Genomic DNA, 19,133 nt, shown 5'->3' with positions numbered 1-19,133 from the left:
TGTGAATGAAGTAAGTCTCTCAGCCCATTGTCCTGCTGTGGGGAGGGGCTGGGCCTGGACAGGGGGACATGGCAGGGCCTGGAGGTTGGGGTGGCAGTGTCAGGGGGGTCCCAAGGTCTCCCAGGGTCCTGCCTGGCTGCCCAGGGTCTCCCAGGAAGAGGGCCCCCCAGGGTCTCCCAGGGTCCTGCCTGGCCGCCCAGCTGCTGCACATCCCGCCCCAGGCTTGTGCTCTGCTGCTCCAGGGCCTGCAGCTGCTGCGTCGTCTCATGGCGGGCGCTGAGCGGGCTCCGGAGCTGGCTCTGTGGGGAGCAGGAAGTGGGCGCCCGCTCTGCAGAGGGCGGGGCTTGGAGGGGGTGTCCAGGGAGTACCTGCAGGGCGGCCAGGGAGGCACTCAGCCTGTGCAGCCGGGCCCAGGCCACGGAGCTGGCGTTGACACCGCGGAGCTGCTCTCGGAGGGTGGGCAGGAGGGCACCAGCCCGCTCCAGGTCGTCCAGGAGCAGGACCACACAGTGGTCACACACTGTAGCAAAGAGCAGGGTCAAGTGGTCAGCATGAGTTAGGGACCAGGGTCAGAGGAGGAGTCAGCATGGGGTCAGGGATCTGGGTGGAGTCAGGGCTGCCAGAGCAGGGGTGAGGTGTGAGTGTTCCTGCTGCAGCACAAGAGCCACAGAGGGGACAGGAGTGTCGGCCGGGCTGAGGTGTCAAGGTAACAGGGATCCGGTCAGCACGGGGGCCCCAGGGTCAACTAAAGGCCATCACAGGGGTCGGGAGGGACCTGGGTGGTTGCAGGGCTCAGCAGACCTGAAGTAGGCAGGGGCCCCTTGGGAGACCGAGACAGACAGCTGGTCTACTCGCGGTGCGGTGGGCACAAGGCCACCAGGTCGGTGTGGGTCGGGACCCCCACCTGCTGGGCGAAGCTGGAAGGTGGGACGGGGCAGGGCAGAGGCACACGGCAGGCCCACCTTCACAGTGGACGCCATGGCCTCCGGGCCCGCCAGGCACGGGCACCTGGTGTTGCTGGCTGCAGGTGTCACAGCGTTCCCCACTGAGCCCGGGGGGACAGGTACAGCGGCCCGTGTGCAGGTCACAGTGGCCCTCTGGGCACTCGCAGCCTGTGGATAGGGTCAGGGTGAACAGGACCCCTCAGGCCTCAGGGGTTGACCACTCACGTGCCCTCCCGTGGTCCCGCCGTACTTACGCCTGCAGCCCTGCTCCGGGTGCCCCCAGTGGCCAGGGGCACACGCGCGGCACTGGCGCCCTCCAGCCCCGGGTGGGCACTGGCACTGTCCAGTCTGGGGGTGACACTTGGGGCTCTCTGCGGCTGGTCCACAGGCACAAGGCTGGCAGCCCCCACAGCCCTCAAAGCCAAAGTGTCCCTCCTGTGGGCACAGGCTATGGTCAGAGCCCTGCATGGCCCTCAAGACCCCTTCCTCCATCCCTGAGAGCCTGGCCCCCAGCAGCGTACCTGACAGCGGTCACAATGCTGCCCGGCCACGCCTGTCTTGCAGCGGCAGTGGCCACTCTGGGGGTCACAGGCCTCTGTCCCACATGGGGAGCAGTCACACCCTGCAGAAGGGGGTGGCTGTGGCAGCTGCCCCGGGCCCGGGCCCCAGCCCCGGCTCATCGCGGCCCTGCTGACTGGTCCAGGTGCCCAGACCCCACGGCCACCAGCTTGCTGTCTAGTCTGGCCTCCTGCTAGCAGTGCTGCCCAGGCAGCCCCAACCAGACACGGGAACAGCAGGGTTGGGATCTGACCACGAAGCTGACCAGGAGAGGGGCCTGACCGCCAGGTGGGAGGGGACCCCGCCCGCCCAGCCGGGTCAGGACCAGCATGCAGGTGGCTCCGCGCCCCCAGCGCCCCGCCCCATGCCTACGGGTGCAGTTGCCCGGCAGCAGGGCGTTGCCGTAGAAGCCAGGGGCGCAGTGCTGGCAGCGGGGCCCCGAGGTGTGGTGCAGGCAGCTGCGGCAGGCCCCCGTCAGGGGGTCGCAGTCGCTGACGATCACGTTGGGGTCGCCGTTGCCGCTGCAGTCACAAGGCCGGCACGTGCTGCCCAGCACCAGAGGGTTCCCGAAGAAGCCGGGTGCGCATCTAGAGGTGGAGGCTGGTCAGTGGCCACGGCCCCACAGCACAGCCTGGTCCCCACGCCACCCCGCCAGCTCACCGCTCGCAGGAGGCCCCCGCGTAACCAGGTCGGCACAGGCACTGGGTGCGGCCACCTCGTAAGATGCAGCCCTCCGCGAAGCTGCAAGGACAAGCACTGCTCAGCACGGGCAGTCCTGCACCCGGGCAGCAGTCCCCACCTCAGGTGCCCCCGCTGCCTGGGCCTCCCGGGGCAGTTGAGCCTCTCAGTGGGGACAGTGAGGCTCTGGGCGGGGCTGCAGGAGCCAGGCTGGGGGCTCAGCAGGGAGCATGGGGCACTTACTTGTTGGAAGGTACTGCCAGGGGGCAGGGACAGCTGACGCAGGGGGCCGTGGGGTCCCCAGGGCTGCTGCTCACGAAGCCGGCCTGGCAGCGCTCGCAGTGGTCCCCCTCTGTGTTGTGCTGGCAGCCCTGGGGCAGAGCGGACAGTTGGTGCTGGTGGTGGGGCCCAGCCCACCTTGCCTGGGCCCTTCTCCCCAGACTGGCAGTCTAGAGCCACAGTCCCCAAGGCCAGGGTCTTCCCTGCCTGCCTTTCTGTGCCCTTGGTGAAGCCCAGCCCCCCAGGGCCCTACTCACCACGCAGATGCCAGCGCCAGGGAGGCAGCGGTCTGAATGGCCATGGCACTGACAGGGTACACAGCGGCCCAGAAAGAGACCTTTGATGTCCCGGTAATAGCCGGGGGCACATTCCTGGGGAGTGCAGGGGCATTGGTGAGGGGAGGAGGGGGGCAGGAAGGACTGGAAGGCAGGGAGGCTGCTGGCAGCCGCTGGGAGCACACAGGGGCCCCACAGGGTCAGAGGCTGGGAGGCAGGGAGGCTGCTGGCAGCCGCTGGGAGCACACAGGGGCACCACAGGGTCAGAGTCCGGGCCTGGGCATCTGAGCAGGGCAAGTGTCCGGCTTCTGGCTCCCAGACCCAAGAACACACCTGAAGCTGGGCAGATGCACTGGTTCTGGGGCAGCTGGGCCCTAGGCTGGAGAGCAGCCCCTCCATGTGGGTCAGAGCGGCCTTTCTACCCCAAATAACTCTTTCTAGGGGTGTTCAGCCACCAACCCCTGGAGTGGCAGGAGCCACCAAGACTGGAGGGAGCGGAGGGCAAGTGGACACAGGTGAGAGAGGGGTGGCCAAGTTATGGGTAGGACAAATGGTGCATGACGCAGAGCAGACCGACGGCTGGGCGGTGGGCGGGGCGGCAAGTGGACAGTGGGGAGCACAGCTGACCGTGAGCAAGCACATGGGCCATCAGGGCAGCGGGGGATGGACAGGCAAGAAGCAAGAGCAGGTGTGGCAGGAGGATGCTCGAGGGAGGGCCTGTGGCCCCTGCCCCTACCGCCTCACCTGGCACGAGTCCCCACGGTAGCTGGCTGGGCACATGCACAGCTCCACGCTGCTGGCTGGAGGCCCCCTGCCCGCCTCACTAGCCACCTCCAAGACCACTCGACCCAGGGAGATGGCCGAGGAGGTCTGCGAGAAGAGAGCGCGGATCTGCAGCTGCTCCAGGCCCGCCAGCACCATCATGAGCTCCTCGCGGGAGACGGCGTTGTGGGTCTCCAGGTGTCGGAAGTTTCCCTGCAGGGCAGAGACACAACCTCAGAGGGCCACACCCAGTGGGCAAAACGGAGCCTGGGATGGAGCCTGGGACAGACCCTCGGGTAGGTGACAGACACCACACGAGTCAGGGACAGGACGGAGGAGGCGCCTCGGACACGGTCTGTAAAACCAGCACTGGGCCCTACCTCAAGCCACACCCCAGGGCCACCCCAGGTGTGTCAGAGGAGGAGGGGAGGGAGGGAGGAGGGAGGGAGGAAGGGAGGAGGGGAGGGAGGAGGAAGAGAGGAGGGAGGGAGGGAGGGAGGGAGGAGGAAGAGAGGAGGGAGGGAGGGAGGGAGGAGGAAGAGAGGAGGGAGGGAGGGAGGGAGGGAGGAGGGGAGGGGGGGAGGGGGGGAGGGAGGAGGAAGAGAGGAGGGAGGGAGGGAGGGAGGAGGAAGAGAGGAAGAGGGGGAGGGAGGAGGGGAGGGGGGGAGGGAGGAGGGGAGGGGGGGAGGGGGGAGGGAGGGAGGGAGGGAGGAGGGAGGGAGGGAGGAAGGGAGGAGGGGAGGGAGGAGGGAGGGAGGGAGGAAGGGAGGAGGGAGGGAGGAAGAGGGGAAAGGAGGAGGGAGGGAGGGAGGAAGGGAGGAGGGGAGGGAGGAGGAAGAGGGGAAGGGAGGAGGGGAGGGAGGAGGAAGGGAGGAAGGGAGGAGGGGAGGAGGGGAGGGGGGAGGGAGGGAGGAAGGGAGGAGGGGAGGGAGGAGGAAGGGAGGAAGGGAGGAGGGGAGGAGGGGAGGGGGGAGGGAGGGAGGGAGGGAGGAGGGAGGAGGAAGAGGGGAAGGGAGGGGGGGAGGGAGGGAGGGAGGAGGGAGGGAGGGAGGGGGAAGGGAGGAGGGAGGGAGGAGGAAGGGAGGAGGGAGGAGGGAGGGAGGAGGAAGGGAGGAAGGGAGGAGGGGAGGAGGGGAGGGAGGGAGGGAAGGAGGAGGGAGGGAGGGAGGAGGAGGGGGAGGGAGGAGGGAGGGAGGAGGAAGAAGAGGGAGGGAGGAGGGAGGGAGGAGGAAGGGAGGAAGGGAGGAGGGGAGGAGGGGAGGAGGGGAGGGAGGGAGGGAGGGAGGAGGGAGGGAGGGAGGAGGAGGGGAAGGGAGGAGGGAGGAGGGAGGGAGGAGGAAGAGAGGAGGGAGGAGGGAGGGCACTGGAAGGCTGCTGAGCAGTGGGAACCATGACTCATCACAACCAGGGACTTGAAAACCAGTAAGCAGCATGACAGTGTCACACGGGGATGGCAAGGAAGCCTGCCTGCCCCCAGCCCTCCTCTCCATGGAGAGCGGGTACAGTGGTCCTGGGGCCACTGTGCGTGCTTGGGGCTCAGGACTGTCCACTCACCTCTACCAGCTGCAGCTGCCCCTGATGGACGTGGCCGGGGGCAGGGTACGCCGGCTCCAGGAACGTGATGCGCATCTGGTTGCCCTGGAAGACACGTGGGCTGGGTGAGAGCCAGCAGCTCGCTCCCACCTTCCTGCTCCCTGGCCACGTCCACTCCATGTCAATACCTGCAGCACCACATCTGGTCTGCTCTCGGTGGGGATGAAGACATCGCCGCGCTGGGTCTCTGAGTGCAGTTCGTAGCGGAGGGTCCCGCCATAGGACGACACCTGGAGCAGGACAGGTGACCACTTGGCTAGACCCTGGCCACAGGCCGACTCTGGTGGCAGTGGCCCTGGAGCCGGGCCCGGCTCTGGCTTCTTCTGCATTCTGGCCCCCCTCACAAAGTGGGGCATCCTTGGCCTTGACCTCACCGCCCCTTCCCCGTCCTTCAGAGGAAACGGTCACCCTGGAATTGCCACCCCTGACCCAAAGCCCCTACTCACCCGGTCCCCCAGGTAGGAAGCGGGGGCCTGCCAGTACAGCTCGGGGGAGGTGTCGTCCACACGCCTCAGGTCTGCGTGGAGCAGCTCCGTCTCTGCCCGCCTCTCGTGGGGCACCACCTGCCGGTCACTGCTCAGCAACGTCCAGCCCTCCATGTCCATGAACTGCGGGCACGCAGTGGGTCACACGAAGGTGAGTGCCTGCCCCACAGCTCCGTCCTGCACTCCATTCCCATTGGGGGAGGTGCCTGGGTCCCCGGGCGGGTGGATACCTCGTGGCGGGCGTGGACGGAGCTCCTGCAGCGCTCTGTGGCCCCAAAGCAGAAGCAGCGGGTGCAGCCCTTGGGGTTGGTAGCCTCCAGGGAGAAGGTCCCGAGGCGACACTGGTCACACCGTGGGCCCTGCACGTTCTCCTGGGGGGAGGGAGCAGCAGGGTCAGCTGTCCCAGCCACGTGTCAGTCACCCCTCCACCCCCACCCGAAAAGGTTGCCGAGGACCGTGGCTGAGCCGAGGGGTGCAGGACAGGGGCCTGCAGGCTGCTTACCTTGCAGTGGCAGTGGCCCGTGAGGGGGTCACATATGCTGGGCGCCGTGCCTGCTTCATGGCACTGGCAGGGGCGGCAGTGGGGGTACCCGTGGAAGCCGGGGGCACAGGAGTCACAGCGGCGCCCTGCCACGTTGGGCCTGCACCTGCCAGCGGGCCGGAAGACAGCTGAGCCTTTCACCCTGCACACTGGTGCAAGAGCCCGTAGGGTCCCCACCTAGACGGTGTCCCCAGGAGCTGAAGGGGGCAGGATCTACACCGGGCCCCACTGGTGAGGGCAAATGTCATTCCTGACCCAAGACTGCCTGAGGCCACAGGGGCCCTGTCCCAGGCTCACTTGCACTGGCCACTGTCCATGTCACAGGTGGGGTCGGTGAGCTCCTGGACGCCGGGCCCTGAGCAGTTACACTCCTCACAGCCAATCAGCGGGTGGCAGCCGAAGGTCTGGGGCTGGCAGACCAGGCAGTCAGGGGGCACCGTGCGAGGAGGGCAGATGCACTGGCCTGTGAGCTCATCACACAGGCGGGCGCCACAGTCACAGGCTGTAGGGGAGACACAGCCAGCTGACCGCTCTGCCCCACTCAAGCCCAGCTGCTGTCCTCCAGGACCCTGCCCCAGGCACCTAGGCAGCTTCTCTGACACAGAGGCCAGAGGCAGCAGACCACCTGTTAGTCCCTGGAACCTTCTGGACACCCCTGCTCCCGTGAGCAGGCCACTATCGGCTGGAGGTCCCCAGACAGAAGGCAGCAGGACTGATCTGCCAGGCGCCAGGACATTCTGCGGACTCCCAGGTCCGTGTCCCCTAGTACTGCCCACCTCCCCGAAGTGTCCCTTGGGTCTAGTGCCCATGGTCACTGGCTTTCCTGCGGTACTCACGTCTGCAGCTGGGGAAGCCCCAGTAGCCAGTGGCACAGCGGGAGCAGTCACGGCCAATAACATGGGCCCGGCAGGGACACTGGCCCCCAAAGGGTTCACATGTGGGGCCTGTGGCTCCCACCTCATGGCAGCGGCAAGGCTGGGCCCCGTTGTTGTAGAAGAGGGAGAGGGAGGCGGCGGCATTTCGGCAGAACAGGGACGAGCTGCTGGGGCTGAAATGGAGGCTAGATGGTGAGGCCAGATCCTCCCCTGGACCCCACCCGGACCCTGGTCCTGCCCCACCTGGTGTGGTAGCCCTGGACTGTGCAGTGGCTGATGAAGTCATAGGATTTGTCCAAGGGTTCCTCCTGGAGGTAGCTGGGGCTGTAGGCGTCCTCAGGGACCACGAGTATGTAGTCCTAGGGGAGGGGATGTGGTCACTTCCCACGGGCCCAGCCAAGTGCTGGTTGGGGGAACGTGGCCAAAGCCCACTGCAGAAGCGGGCAAGGGGCAGCTCCCGAGCCTGGCCAGGGCCAGAGCTAGGGTCCCGCAGGCAGCCCAGACTGCTGGCAGTAGCTCATCCCAGGGTCCTGGCCACTCTGGAGGCTGCATGGCGTTGAGGAGCGTGCGTGGCCGCAGGACCTGCTCATGCCTGCTCTTCGCTTGTTCTTCCACCTCCCTCCTCCCGCTGAGCAGGCTGGGCTGCTCTGGGAAGACCGTAGGACACTGTCTCAACTCCCAGGGCCCCTCTGGCTTCATGTGGTGGTCCCCAGAAGTGGAGGTTACCCTACCTGGCACCTGGGGACTGAAGCAGGAGGGGACATTCCTGGGCAGAGCTATGGCCAGTCCCCGAGTAGGACCCCAGTACTGGGACTCACCAGCCAGAGCCACCGGCCCTCAGGCACACGCACGGTCACAGTGAGCTCGCTGTCAGTCACGTCCAGCACAGACTGGCCTTCACACAGCACCAGCGTGCGGCAGCCGTGGCCGTGGGGGCAGAAGCTGGCATTGGCGTGGCCTGCAGCAGGGCAGGGCAGTGTCAGTGGCTACACAGCCCCACTGTGGGCCCCGGGCACGGAGAAGACACCAGGGCAGGGGACATCAGGACGGGGCCAACGCTGGAGAGTGTATGTGACACACTGCGGGCTCAACCCTGCAGCCCTCAAGACCAAGCACACGCTCCCCACCCGGTGTGACAGGGACCCCACCAGGAATCCTGATGTGGGGACAAGACTTTCCTGGGAAGAGGGGACAGGCGGGGTGCCACCCACAGTGGCCCTGGAGCTAGTTTGAGAACCGACAGCAGGACAGGGCATGTCGCCTGCCTCATGGTGTGCCTGGTCTGGCCAAGCCCCGTGTGAAGTCTGTCCCTGTCACTCACCCTGCCAGACGCGGCCCCCGCTGATGAGGACCTCCACGGGGAAGGTGGGGTGGGCCGGCTGGTAGCTGTGCAGCAGGAAGGCGTAGCGGCCCAGGGCGGGCACCTGGGTGGTGAAGACCACCGTGCCCTGCGGGAGAGGCTCCAGTGAGTGGGCAGTGGGTCCTGGCAGCCGGACAGACTGCGTGGGTGAAGATGGCGGAGAGTGCTGCCCCGACCTCACCCCCGTCCCCACAGAGGCCAGGCCCGGCCTGGGCCCTCACCTGGGGGTGACGCAGCAAGGTGGGCTCTGCGTCGGGGTCCAGAGCAGTGGGGGGCCGAGGCTGGGGTCCAGGTGGAGGTGCCCCAGGGGTCAGCTCCTGGGAGTGGGTCAGAGGGAGGCCCGGAGGCAGTGCCAGCACCTGGCAGTCCCTGAGGACAATGGGCCGCGGCGGCTTCGGGAAGCGGGAGGGCAGACAGGCGGCACTGGGGGGGCACTGGGGGTGAGTCCCACATCCAGTCGGCTGGACCCCGCTGGCCCCTCCGTCCCTGCCAGCCCCACTACCTGCTGGGGCCAAAGGTGCCATGGCTGCTGACGCAGCGCACCCGCGGCTCCAGGAGCTCCATGCTGAACTGCTCCAGGGGCACCAGGGTCACGCTGTGCTGTGGGCAGAGGAAGGCGGTGTGGCCGTGCCCTGGGCTGTGAAGAGGGAGGGCGCGGGGACGGCCAGCGGCCAGCAGCGGCCCGACGCCCAGCGCTGCACCCGGGAACCCTCTGGCTCTCGGTGGCACCCACTGCCCCCGTCCCGTCCTGGGTTCCCTCGGTGCCGAGGCAGGGATGGCGCCCCTCTCAGCCCCGGCACAGCGGGCGTCACTCATCGCCCTGTGCGGCCCCAAGCAGCAGGCCCTGAGTGGGAGGCTCTGCCCCAGTGGCCTGCGTGCCTGCCACCTGAAGCTGCCCTGGGCTGGGGGCAGCGGGCCTTACCAGGAAGAAGCGTGCCTGCTCAGCCGTGAGCCGAACGCTGGCCTCCTCCGAGTCCAGGAGGAAGGCGGCCAGGTGCTGCTGAGCGTCCACCACAGGGCCGCGGCACAGGGTGCTGGGGAGAGGGGCGGTCAGTGGAGGGCAGCCTGGCTGCGTCCCGCCCAGCCGCCACTATTCCCAGCCCACCTGTATGGGCAGGGGTGGAGGGCAAGCGTGCCCTGCTGGGCGGCCTGCTGGGGGCTATGCACAGCCACGCCCAGCTCCTGGCGGGCATCTTCGTTGGCATACTCCACTACCAGGGCGTAGCGGCCTGGCCGTGGCACCACTACTTGAAGCTGGACGTCCACCTGGGGGAGAACAGCATGACCAGAGGCCCACAGTCCCTGTCTTTCCCACTTCAGCCTCAGGGGCCTAATGCCCACCCTGGTCCTGCTGATCATGTCCAAGGCCCCGTGCTGGGGCAGCTCAAAGCAGAACCAGAGCTGTAACGCTGACCCAAGTCTGGTGGGGGCGGGAGGCTGGGGGAACTCCTTGGGGGGAGTCTGGGGGAGCTCTTAGGGGAAAGGCTGGGAGGCTCCTGGTGGGGGAGGCTGGGGCGGCTCCCGGCTGACAGGCAAGGTCACACTCGGTGAGAGTCATGGCTGCCCCAGCCGGGTGTGGGTCTGTGCACCTGCACCCTGCCACTGAAATGGGACCTGTACCCCAGGGCCAAGGTCCTCCGGTGCCACCCCCCGAGGGCCCCGGACACGCACATCACTGCCCAGGCAGGCGGCCAGTGGCGGGTGTGCAGGGCTGAGCTGCTCCCTGGGGCAGGGCCGGGGCAGGCTGTTGTCATGGCGACACAGGGCCTCGGGCCCAGCAGCCGAGGGGAAGCCATCCAGGGGAAGGTAGGCATGGAGAAGGCAGCTGCAGGGACAGAGGCTGAGGTCTGCCTCAGGTCCACCAGGGAACCAGCCCTGGGAGGCCGCCTGGACCCAGGGAGAGTCCAGGCAGCCCCCACCCAATCCCATGGGGCCCTCACTTCTTGCCAGAGTGCTGAGCAGAGGGGCGGTAGGTGCAGGCCTCGGTCACTCGCAGCTGCAGGAGCGCTGCCTCGTAGTAGGCGCTTGGCAGCAGGGCCACGTAGTCCTGGGGAGGCAGGAGGTGGGCCAGAGGCTCCTTGGCCGGGGCCGCCCCACTCCCTGCCAGCCCCCACCTCACCAGCAGCACCCCTTCAGCCTCCACCAGCAAGGCCCAGAGGCCAGGGTTCAGCACGAAGGGCTCCCCGAAGCCCCTCTGGGGTACGGTGACGAAGGACGGCTCAGTGCTGGGCGGGAAGGTCACAGGCTGGCTCTGCTCTGTGCCTGGGGGAGTGAGGCTCCTGGGCTCAGCCCTCCGGCTGCCCAGGCTGCACCTGCCAAGGTGCAGGGGAGGCTGGGCCCACCCTCCATGTGGACAGAGAGGAGGACAGGGTGAAGGAGGAGGAAGAGGGAGGAGGAGAGGGCTGGGGCAGGGGCTGGGGCCAGGCTGGGCTGCAGCTCTCCACTCACAGTTGATGCAGGTCACAAACTTGCCCTCCTCGCGCACAGAGACCCGCCCGTTCACACTCGCAGGCCCGCGGTTGACATAGCGGAACACCAGCCGGAAGAGGTCAGGGGAGGTCACATTCAACCTGGCCACGATCCTGGGCTATGGGGGTGTGGAACAGCAGTCACCTCCCTGGCCACACCAGTCTGCGTCCTGTGACTGGCCACGCTGGCACGTGGCGGCTTGGCTCCTCGACCACTGCCGGAAGGCGTGCAGGGCGCTACCTGAATGGGCGTCATGTGTGCATAGCCCCTCCAGCTGAAGCCCTCGAACTCCAGGGGGTTGAAGCCAAATCGCACGGCGTGGCCCTCGGGCGTGGCTGCATCTTCCAGCTCCTGACGCAGGTGGAGCAGGTCGGGCAGGTAGTGGTCCTTCGCGGGCCTGGCCACAGCACAGCTGTCTGAGTGCAGGCTCTCCCAGAGCAGACCAGATCCCAGGGACAGCCGGCCCCGCGGGCCGTGGGGAGGGATCTGGGGAAGCCTGGGGCGCACCTCCCGCCCACGCTCGGGGGCCCGGGCACCCACTCGCTGCAGGCGCGGCCCTGGGTGTTGGGGCGGCACCGGCAGGCGCCCGTCCTCAGCTCGCAGCCCTGGCCCAGCGCACCGCCAACATCACACTGGCAGCCTGTGACAGCAAGAAGTGGGGTCAGAGGGCCCAGCGTTCGCCCAGCCTTGGGCACTCGGGACCCGCTCTGGCCATCACGGGCAGTACCCCCTGGTCTTCACTGCTCTTGGGGCTGAGAGGCCACTTTGACTAAGCCCAGGCTCAGGGGAGGCCCGGCAGATTAGCGCCAGCTGGAGCTGCAGGAGAGGCACAGGGCCCTCCGTCCAGGAGAAATGGCTCCTCTTTGCTTCTGCCCCTGCACGGGCCTGGTCAGTGATGCTAGTCCAACATTGGGGCCTAACTGTGCTCGGGCCCCAGCTGGAGTCCCTGACCCATCTGTCCCTCCTTGGGCCTCAGCCCCCCAGTATGAACTGAGAGAGGACAGGGATGTGGTTGAGAGACTGATAAATGGGCACTTACTGCGGCAGCCAAAGTAGTCGGCCCCATCCAGCCCATAGAAGCCGTCCTTGCAGACTGTGCAGCTCTGGCCGCACACATGGGGCTTGCAGGAGCACTGGCCACTGCCCTGGGGCCATGAGAGAGAGTGGAACCAGGCTGGGAGGGTGCCAACCCACCTGTCGCACCCTAGCATCTCAATCCTCAGACTTACCAGCTGGCACTCGACAACTCCACCCACAGTGCCCCTGGGGTCACAGCTGCAGCCTGGGGAGGGTAGAGCAGGCCTGAGGGCCGTGGGGGACTGGAGGGCCAGGCTCTACTCCCCACCCTGCTCCCCACTGCTCCCTGCAGGACGGACTCACGGGTGCAGCCCTCAGGGTTGGTGGGGCTCAGCCCCCAGAACCCAGGTTTGCAGCGATCACAGTTGGGCCCCTCCACGTGAGCGCGGCACTGACAGGTGGCCTGGGCCTGAGAGAGGGAGACTCAGATCAGCAGGGCCGCCCTCCTGCCCATACCCGCAGTCCTGGAGCCCTGACCAGGGGTGGGGGACCACGGCCCCTCACCAGACTGTTTCCTATGCTAACAGGCACCTGGAATGGAAGCGAAAGGGCTTTGAAGTCGTCACATCGACTGACGGGAGCAGGGAGCCATGATCTCACTGGGTTTGGGACTTTCAACCTGGCCTGGCCCCACCTTTTCCCAGCCTGGGAGGACCTGGGCTCACCTCTGGAAGGGTGGGGTCAGCAGGGGCCAGGCCAGCAGGGTGACAGGAGCCAGCTATGAAGAAATAACCAACGCCTGGTCAATGCTCAGAACCCCACAGGCCACAGGCTGCCAGGTCCAGCCAGGACCCACGTCCCCACAGGAGCCGTCAGATGCACCTGTGGCAACGTGGGTGTGAAGACGCATGCCCTCCTCTGGGTCAGCGGGAAGGTGTGCGTCCACCCACAGCACATGCGTGTGAGCATGTGTAAAAGCCTGCCTGGCACATGGACACGCATGAACTCACTGCAACACATGATGGCATACATGTGGATGTGCAGTTCAGAACACGTGTGGACATGCAGCTCAGAACGTGTGCACATGCTAAGTTCACAAGAGGACACACATGCACAGCACAGGCGTGAACACCGCGCAGTGCATGGCGTACGTGGCCAGGGAACCCGGCCAGCAGCACAGGGAGGTGCAGGGACGGGATCAGGACACACAGACAGACACTTGGGCTCTGACCCCCACCGTCACCTTCACAGGAGGGGAAGTCGTAGGCGCCAGGCTCACACACGTCGCAGCGCAGCCCTGCCACACGCGGCCTGCAGCTGCACTGTCCGCTCCGGCGGTCGCAGGCGGCATGCAGAGAGCCGTCGGGGGAGCAGTGGCAGGCTGTGGACAGGGGCGGGCGTAAGCAGGAGGTGGGCATGGGCACAGCCTGCCCCGCCCGCCACTCCCAGGACACTCACCGGTGCAGGCGGGGAAGCTGTGGAAGCCAGGGCTGCACTCCTGGCAGGAGGCGCCCGCGTAGCCGGGGCGGCAGCGGCACAGACCGCCTGCTCCACAGCGCTGGTCCAGGGCCCCCCGGGGGTCACAGGTGCAGGCTGCAGGTGTACAGCAGGGTCAGGGCCTGGCGCCATGCGGCAGCCTGGCCCCTCCTGTCCCGGACTCTGCTCACCATGGCAGTCAGGGTAACTGTGGTGGCCCAGTTGACAGCGGTCACAATGAGGACCGTCGAACCCAGGCCGGCATGGGCAGTGACCAGACTCGTCGCAGCCTTCAGGCAGGGTCCCTACGACGCTGCAGCCACACACTGCGGAGTGGGTTCATCACAGGGGACCCCGCGCTGGGCAGGCGTGCCCACCCCCGCCCCTGGAGAGATCACTCACACTGGCACAGAGGGAAGTGAGAGTAGCCAGGAGCACAGCGGTCACACGCGGCCCCCTCGAAGCCCGCACGGCACCTGCACTGGCCTGAATCGGGGTCACAGAAGCCACTGGCCACTCCGGGACTAGAGCACTGGCAAGCTGCAAGAGAAGGGCGGCCGTGTGGACCACTCAGGGAAGCGGGGCCTCCTGGTGGACGGCAGGGCCAGGCAGGGGCTGCACTCACGCTGGCAGCCTGGGCCGTAGAACCCAGGGGCGCAGAGCTCGCAGTGGGCTCCCTGGAAGTTGGGCTTGCACACGCAGCGTCCCACCCGCGGGTCCTTCCGGCAGGCATTGCCCTGGGTCCCGGCAGCACTGCAGTCACAGTCTAGAGGAGGGGGTGTGCTCAGAGCCCGGCCCCCCAGGAGGCCAGTCTCCCCACAAGAACTGAAGGCCCGGAGGGAGCCCCGGAGAGGGAAGTCCACAGGCAGCGCCCTGGCCTCACACACAGGGCCCCGGGCCCGCGCCCCCGACCCAGAGCTTCTCCAGGAACCAGTCTGGGAGCTGGAAGAAGGCAGGCAGGGCGACGCTGCCGCGGCGGGGCAGGTCCAACGCCAGGTGTTTGGCTTTTTCCCCAGGACTGGAGACTGAACCCAGGGCCACTCTCCCACTGGCTGCACCCTGGCCCTTTTTGTTTCGAGACAGGGTCTGGCTCAGCTGCTGAGATTGGCCTGGAATTTGGATCCTCCTGCCTGAACTCCCAAGGTGCAAGCATAACAGGTGGGCCACCAGGTCCGGCATTACCGATAGAAATAACAGCTCGATAGTTATCAAAAACGTAAGGGTAGCCAGGCCCAGTGGCGCACATGTGCCCAGACCAGAATGCAGAGCCTGCAAACCTGCGGGGAGCAGACACCCCAATAGCAACAGCATCACACAAACCACAACCAACACACGTCCAGTTATTTGAACTAGCAAAAGTCAAGAAAGGAAAAAAACATAGAAAAAGGAGAAAAGCAATGATAAGGACAGGAAAGACCTGAGGTAACAGCAGCAAGGGTATCCCCCCCACCAGGTGAGTCCCCTTTCCTTGGGTGGACAGCAAGGAGAGTCAGGGATTCAGGCAGGTGGGAAACCTGGCCAGGCCATAAGGGGACAGGCCGAGGCTGATGCTGATACAGAGTAGGTGAGGCCAGGAGGCAAGCCTCAGCCCCAGCAGGACACAAGGCCACAGGACTGGCAGGGACAGAGAAGGTGGGCACGTGTTGAGAACACACACAGCAGCCAGGAGGCGAGCGAGGAGCTCCTAGGAGTGAGATAAAATGGCAAATAAAGCCAAGACTGTTAACTGTCAGGAGAATTCGGCGGAGTTGTAGCCACAGAAAGTCTGAGCTCACTGTCAGAATGAGCCAGCTCAAGGAGACCAGCGGGAGGCCAGGCTGGAGAGGATTCAAGTCGAGATGAAAAGCCTGCTTGACACACGTCAGCATGCAGAAGGGAGCTCGCCTCCACCAAGGTCCGCAACAGCCCAGAGGGGCCGTATTTCAGGTGGGCCACAAGGAAATTTCTAATGCCAAAGATACGTCAGTATGCCCTATCTGACCACTGTGCAAAAGAAGAAAGAAACGAGAATAAGCTACAGCAAGAAAGGAGGAAATCTCACCACCTGGAATAACACTGCTACACACTCCTGGTCAAAAAGAAGGTACAGGGGCTGGGGTTGTGGCTCAGCGGCAGAGCATTTGCCTAACATGTGAGGCACTGGTTTTGATTTTTTTTTTTTTTTTTTTTTTTGGTGGTGCTGGGGACTGAACCCAGGGCCTTGTGTTTGACAAGCAAGTACTCTACCAACTGAGCTATCTCCCCAGCCCCTGGGTTCAATTTTCAGCACCACATATAAATAAATGAATTTTTTAAAAAAGAAGGCACCCTGGGGGGGCAGGGAAGTCTTAAAAAAAAAAAAAAGGGGGTCGGGGATTTAGCTCAGTGGCAGAGCGCTTGCCTTGCACGCGCAAGGCCCTGAGTTCAGTCCTCGGCCCTGGAAAAGAAAAAAGAAAAAAAAAAAAAAAAAGTCTAAAAAAAAGAAGGCAAAAATGGAAAGTATGGACTCTTTAGAAAAGGTTCATAATGAGAACACAGCAAGCCCTAAGGCCTCCACTGAGCCAAAGCTGCACTCGGAGAAAAATGTGTAGCTTCAGCAAGAGCCTCTCAGCCCACTCTCCCAACAGTCCTGGCCGGATAACTTGATAGTGGGCCAGGGTGTCCCGTGCCCCCGACAGGCTCTGCAATCATAACCACCAAACAAGGTTCCGGGCACCACCAAGGCTTCCTGTGGGGCAAAGCCGCCCTTGGCTGAGAACCTTTGCTTTACTATCTTGAGGATAATTAAGATACTGAAAATGATACACAAACCAAGAAACAATCAAAACGGTAACAGATCAGCCAGGGCCAGTGGCCGTGCGCCAGTCCGGGTACCGGGGTGCGCTTGCGCCCACACCTGTGGCCCTGCTGCTGGGAGGCGAAGCAGGCCTGAGGGGCGAGTTCCAGGCCAACCTGGAACCTCAGCCAGACCCCGTCTCAAGATAAAGACACAGAAGGGCTGGGGACGCAGCTCAGCGCTGGAGGCCCTGGGTTCAATCCCCAGGACCGTGGAAACAGGCCCTGGGACACTACGAGCAAGCCTGAGACCTGCCCACCACCGAATGCCATCGCCTCACGGCCCGTCACAAGAGAGAAACTGTGACCCCAAGACTCCAGAGACCGCAGAGGAGCAAGGACCTCTGCACAGGAAGGCGCTTCGCCAGTCGGGCTGCCAGTGGCATGCAGGGCTGCGGCCAGCACCCCTGGTGGACGGCAGACAGGCCTGGCCAGTCCTCCCAGGACCCACCCTGCAGCATCAAGCCTTGGTGCCAAGTTCCGGCACCTGATGCTCGTCCCCAACATTAAAAAAGGAAAGGCAAGCACCCCAGCTTCGCGCAACAGGGGACTGGTTAAACCAAGGCTGCTGCCCACACAGCGTGGACCGTGAGAGGAGCATCTGTGGTGGGAAAGGACGCCCTTGGCCCAGACCTCGGGGGCGAAGACGCGCGGTGGGGGGCGCCCCCCGCAGTGGCGGTCCCCCGACTTCACCCACTTTGGCAGGTTTCCTGTTGTTATTACTATTACTTCACATTATTTGCATGAAAAGAAATAAAACAAAGGTGACTGAGACGGACATTGCTCCTTCCTGCAGGGCCTGTGGGACAGCTGGCCTGTGGCCCCCTCGGGACACTTACTCACGATCTGCCCAGCTGGCAGCACCTGTTCCCTGGTGTCACTGGGGGAGGCGGGCACGGCTGTGGGGAAGAGGCCCAGGTCAGCTAGGGCTGGGCCTCCCTCCAGCCCAGCAGCCGGGAGGCTCCGCCCACGCCCACCCGGTCCAGCGGGAGGCAGTGCGGCCTGTCCCCGGCTCACGGTGGCAGCGCGGGAAGCCGGCGAAGCCCTCGGCACAGGCATTCACACCGCTCCCCTGTGAAGTTTGGCCGGCAGAAGCAGCGGCCAGTCAGGTCCTCACAGGTCCCGTCGGTGAAGGCCGACTCGCAGTGGCAGCCTGGGTGGGGGTGGGCAGGGCGAGCTTGAGAGACCCGAGCCCAGGCTCCAGGCCAGGCTCCACCGCCCTGATTGGGGCGCTGCGGCCAGGCCTGGGGCGTGAGGGCCCAGGGACACAGGGAGCCGAGACCCCTCCTGGGCAGCCCCAAGCACTGGACACCCCACTCACGGCGACAGACATGGGGCGAGTCGAGAGGGTGGTCCGGGGAGCGGTAGAAGCCGGGCAGGCAGCGCTCACAGTTGATGCCGGTGGTGTGGTGCTGGGGGTACAGGGCTGCTGAGTCCAGGCACGTCCCCGGCCCCCGGGGGCCACCCGCACGGCCCTCTCCCCCGGCCCACCTGACAGTCAATGCAGACACCCCCGCCCTGGTACACGTTGTCCTGGTTCTGGCTGGCCTTGCGCCTGTCCACCTCGGGGTCATAATAGCAGTCATGGGCATGGCCGTGGCAGTTGCAGGCTGGAGAGGAGAGGGCCCCCGTCAGCGCGCCCACCATGGCGATGGGCCCTAGGGACACACCCCTGGAATCATGGCGCCAGCAGCACGCATGTTGTGCACACGTGTGCACACTTGTACGTGGACTCACACTGGCACTCATTGGCGCTGTCGGAGGTGGCCGGCTTCCATGGCAGCTGGTTGAAGCCGGGGCAGCAGCGGTCACAGGAGCCCCCACAGGTGTTGTGCTGGCAGGCACACTGCAGCCTGTCAGGACACAGGGGCCCAGAGCTGACCGCCCGTGCTGAGGGCGGCCTCCCAGTCTCCACCCTGAGGGATCTTTGGCTCCCCTCTGGCCACTGTGAGGACCAGGCTCTCCTGCAAACTTGCCCACACCCCACCTGCCCTGGTGGCTCTGCAGTCACCCCAGCTCAGGGAACAGGCACAGGGTGAGAGGGGCAGGGGGCAGTATCTCCCAGTGGCAGCAGCCCCATGGGGCCTTTGTCGAGGGTGGACACTGGGGTGGGTGTTGGTAGGTGGGGCGGGGCCTGGGGTCAATGCAGGTGGCCTGGAGTCCCAGCCCAGCCCCAGCCCAGGCTTCCCTGAGCCGGCTCCAAGGGAAAGGGACATTTCTGCTCTCCTGAGGCTTAGGTCTCACTTAGCAGGCAGCCCTGTCGTCCCGGCAGCCCCGCGTGTCCAGGAAGTACACCTCCCCAGGGCAAAAGGCCAAGAACTGCTTCCTCTTGAAGCCAGGGGTGGACACCAGGTCAGAAGGCTGGAGTCCTGCCTGCTGTCCCAGTGGGCAGGGGGACAGCTGGTCAGAGATGAGGACTGAGATTGGAGCCACCGCCTGCTTGGAGTGAACATCCACACCGAATGCTGGCCCGGCTTACACCTCGGTCCCTCAGAGAGGCGCAGGGGCCGCAGCCCATCCTGACTCTGTTCCCAGGCTCAGGCTGCACAATTCTTGAGCAGGACCCCAGAAGCCCATCCTTGCAGATTAGAGACCCAGAACCTCAAATCATCCAGCTCTAGTCCCATCACAGGGTCCCCAGAGCATCAGGAGTCAAAACTGCCCCCCACTCAAGAGTCCAGAAACGTCTGGAAAGACCACATCCTCAGTGGAAGAGGAATTGAGGTAAAGTACCCCTCAGTATGGCTAATCAACAAGCAGTTGTCCATGTGACCCCAGCCCCGAGGACAGAGGCGAGAGCCTGCAGCTGGTGTGCTGGCGGTCAACACCCATGGACCAGGGCACCCTACAGCATTACAGGGTCCTCATCCGGCTGGTGAAGACCCTTGCAGAGCCACCCGAGGGCTTCTCCTTGATCCAGGCACCTGGCATGCATACAGGTGACGTCCTGCAGGACATGCTGGGAGGACCAAGGCAACAGGCCACGCAGCACCCAGAACAGACAAGA

The 19,133-nt window shown here is 65.2% G+C and overlaps 1 protein-coding gene across 1 annotated transcript in view; it reads right to left on the bottom strand.

Annotated features, from left to right (window-relative positions):
* The window catches only part of Lama5 (laminin subunit alpha 5), a 43,514-nt gene that overhangs the window by 8,984 nt on the left and 15,397 nt on the right, over positions 1-19,133 (bottom strand). Inside the window, 45 exon segments of the mRNA XM_047539180.1 lie at positions 189-299; positions 369-520; positions 963-1,112; positions 1,199-1,379; positions 1,466-1,566; positions 1,875-2,089; positions 2,163-2,243; positions 2,424-2,551; positions 2,717-2,830; positions 3,479-3,709; positions 5,051-5,134; positions 5,218-5,319; positions 5,536-5,697; positions 5,805-5,945; positions 6,077-6,221; positions 6,413-6,617; positions 6,952-7,163; positions 7,234-7,349; positions 7,809-7,948; positions 8,312-8,438; positions 8,572-8,773; positions 8,853-8,950; positions 9,273-9,384; positions 9,456-9,616; positions 10,022-10,175; positions 10,291-10,397; positions 10,470-10,612; positions 10,799-10,937; positions 11,060-11,216; positions 11,360-11,459; positions 11,859-11,964; positions 12,049-12,101; positions 12,200-12,305; positions 12,562-12,614; positions 13,080-13,217; positions 13,295-13,429; positions 13,504-13,638; positions 13,715-13,852; positions 13,938-14,078; positions 16,966-17,025; positions 17,144-17,183; positions 17,185-17,279; positions 17,448-17,538; positions 17,618-17,736; positions 17,864-17,979. Coding sequence (XP_047395136.1) covers positions 189-299; positions 369-520; positions 963-1,112; positions 1,199-1,379; positions 1,466-1,566; positions 1,875-2,089; positions 2,163-2,243; positions 2,424-2,551; positions 2,717-2,830; positions 3,479-3,709; positions 5,051-5,134; positions 5,218-5,319; positions 5,536-5,697; positions 5,805-5,945; positions 6,077-6,221; positions 6,413-6,617; positions 6,952-7,163; positions 7,234-7,349; positions 7,809-7,948; positions 8,312-8,438; positions 8,572-8,773; positions 8,853-8,950; positions 9,273-9,384; positions 9,456-9,616; positions 10,022-10,175; positions 10,291-10,397; positions 10,470-10,612; positions 10,799-10,937; positions 11,060-11,216; positions 11,360-11,459; positions 11,859-11,964; positions 12,049-12,101; positions 12,200-12,305; positions 12,562-12,614; positions 13,080-13,217; positions 13,295-13,429; positions 13,504-13,638; positions 13,715-13,852; positions 13,938-14,078; positions 16,966-17,025; positions 17,144-17,183; positions 17,185-17,279; positions 17,448-17,538; positions 17,618-17,736; positions 17,864-17,979 — 5,797 coding nt within the window.

Source organism: Sciurus carolinensis, chromosome 2 (assembly GCF_902686445.1).
Source record: "Sciurus carolinensis chromosome 2, mSciCar1.2, whole genome shotgun sequence".
Lineage (NCBI taxonomy): Eukaryota > Metazoa > Chordata > Mammalia > Rodentia > Sciuridae > Sciurus > Sciurus carolinensis.
Note: the sequence above shows the minus strand (reverse complement) of the source record. Positions and strands in the feature narration are given on the sequence as shown.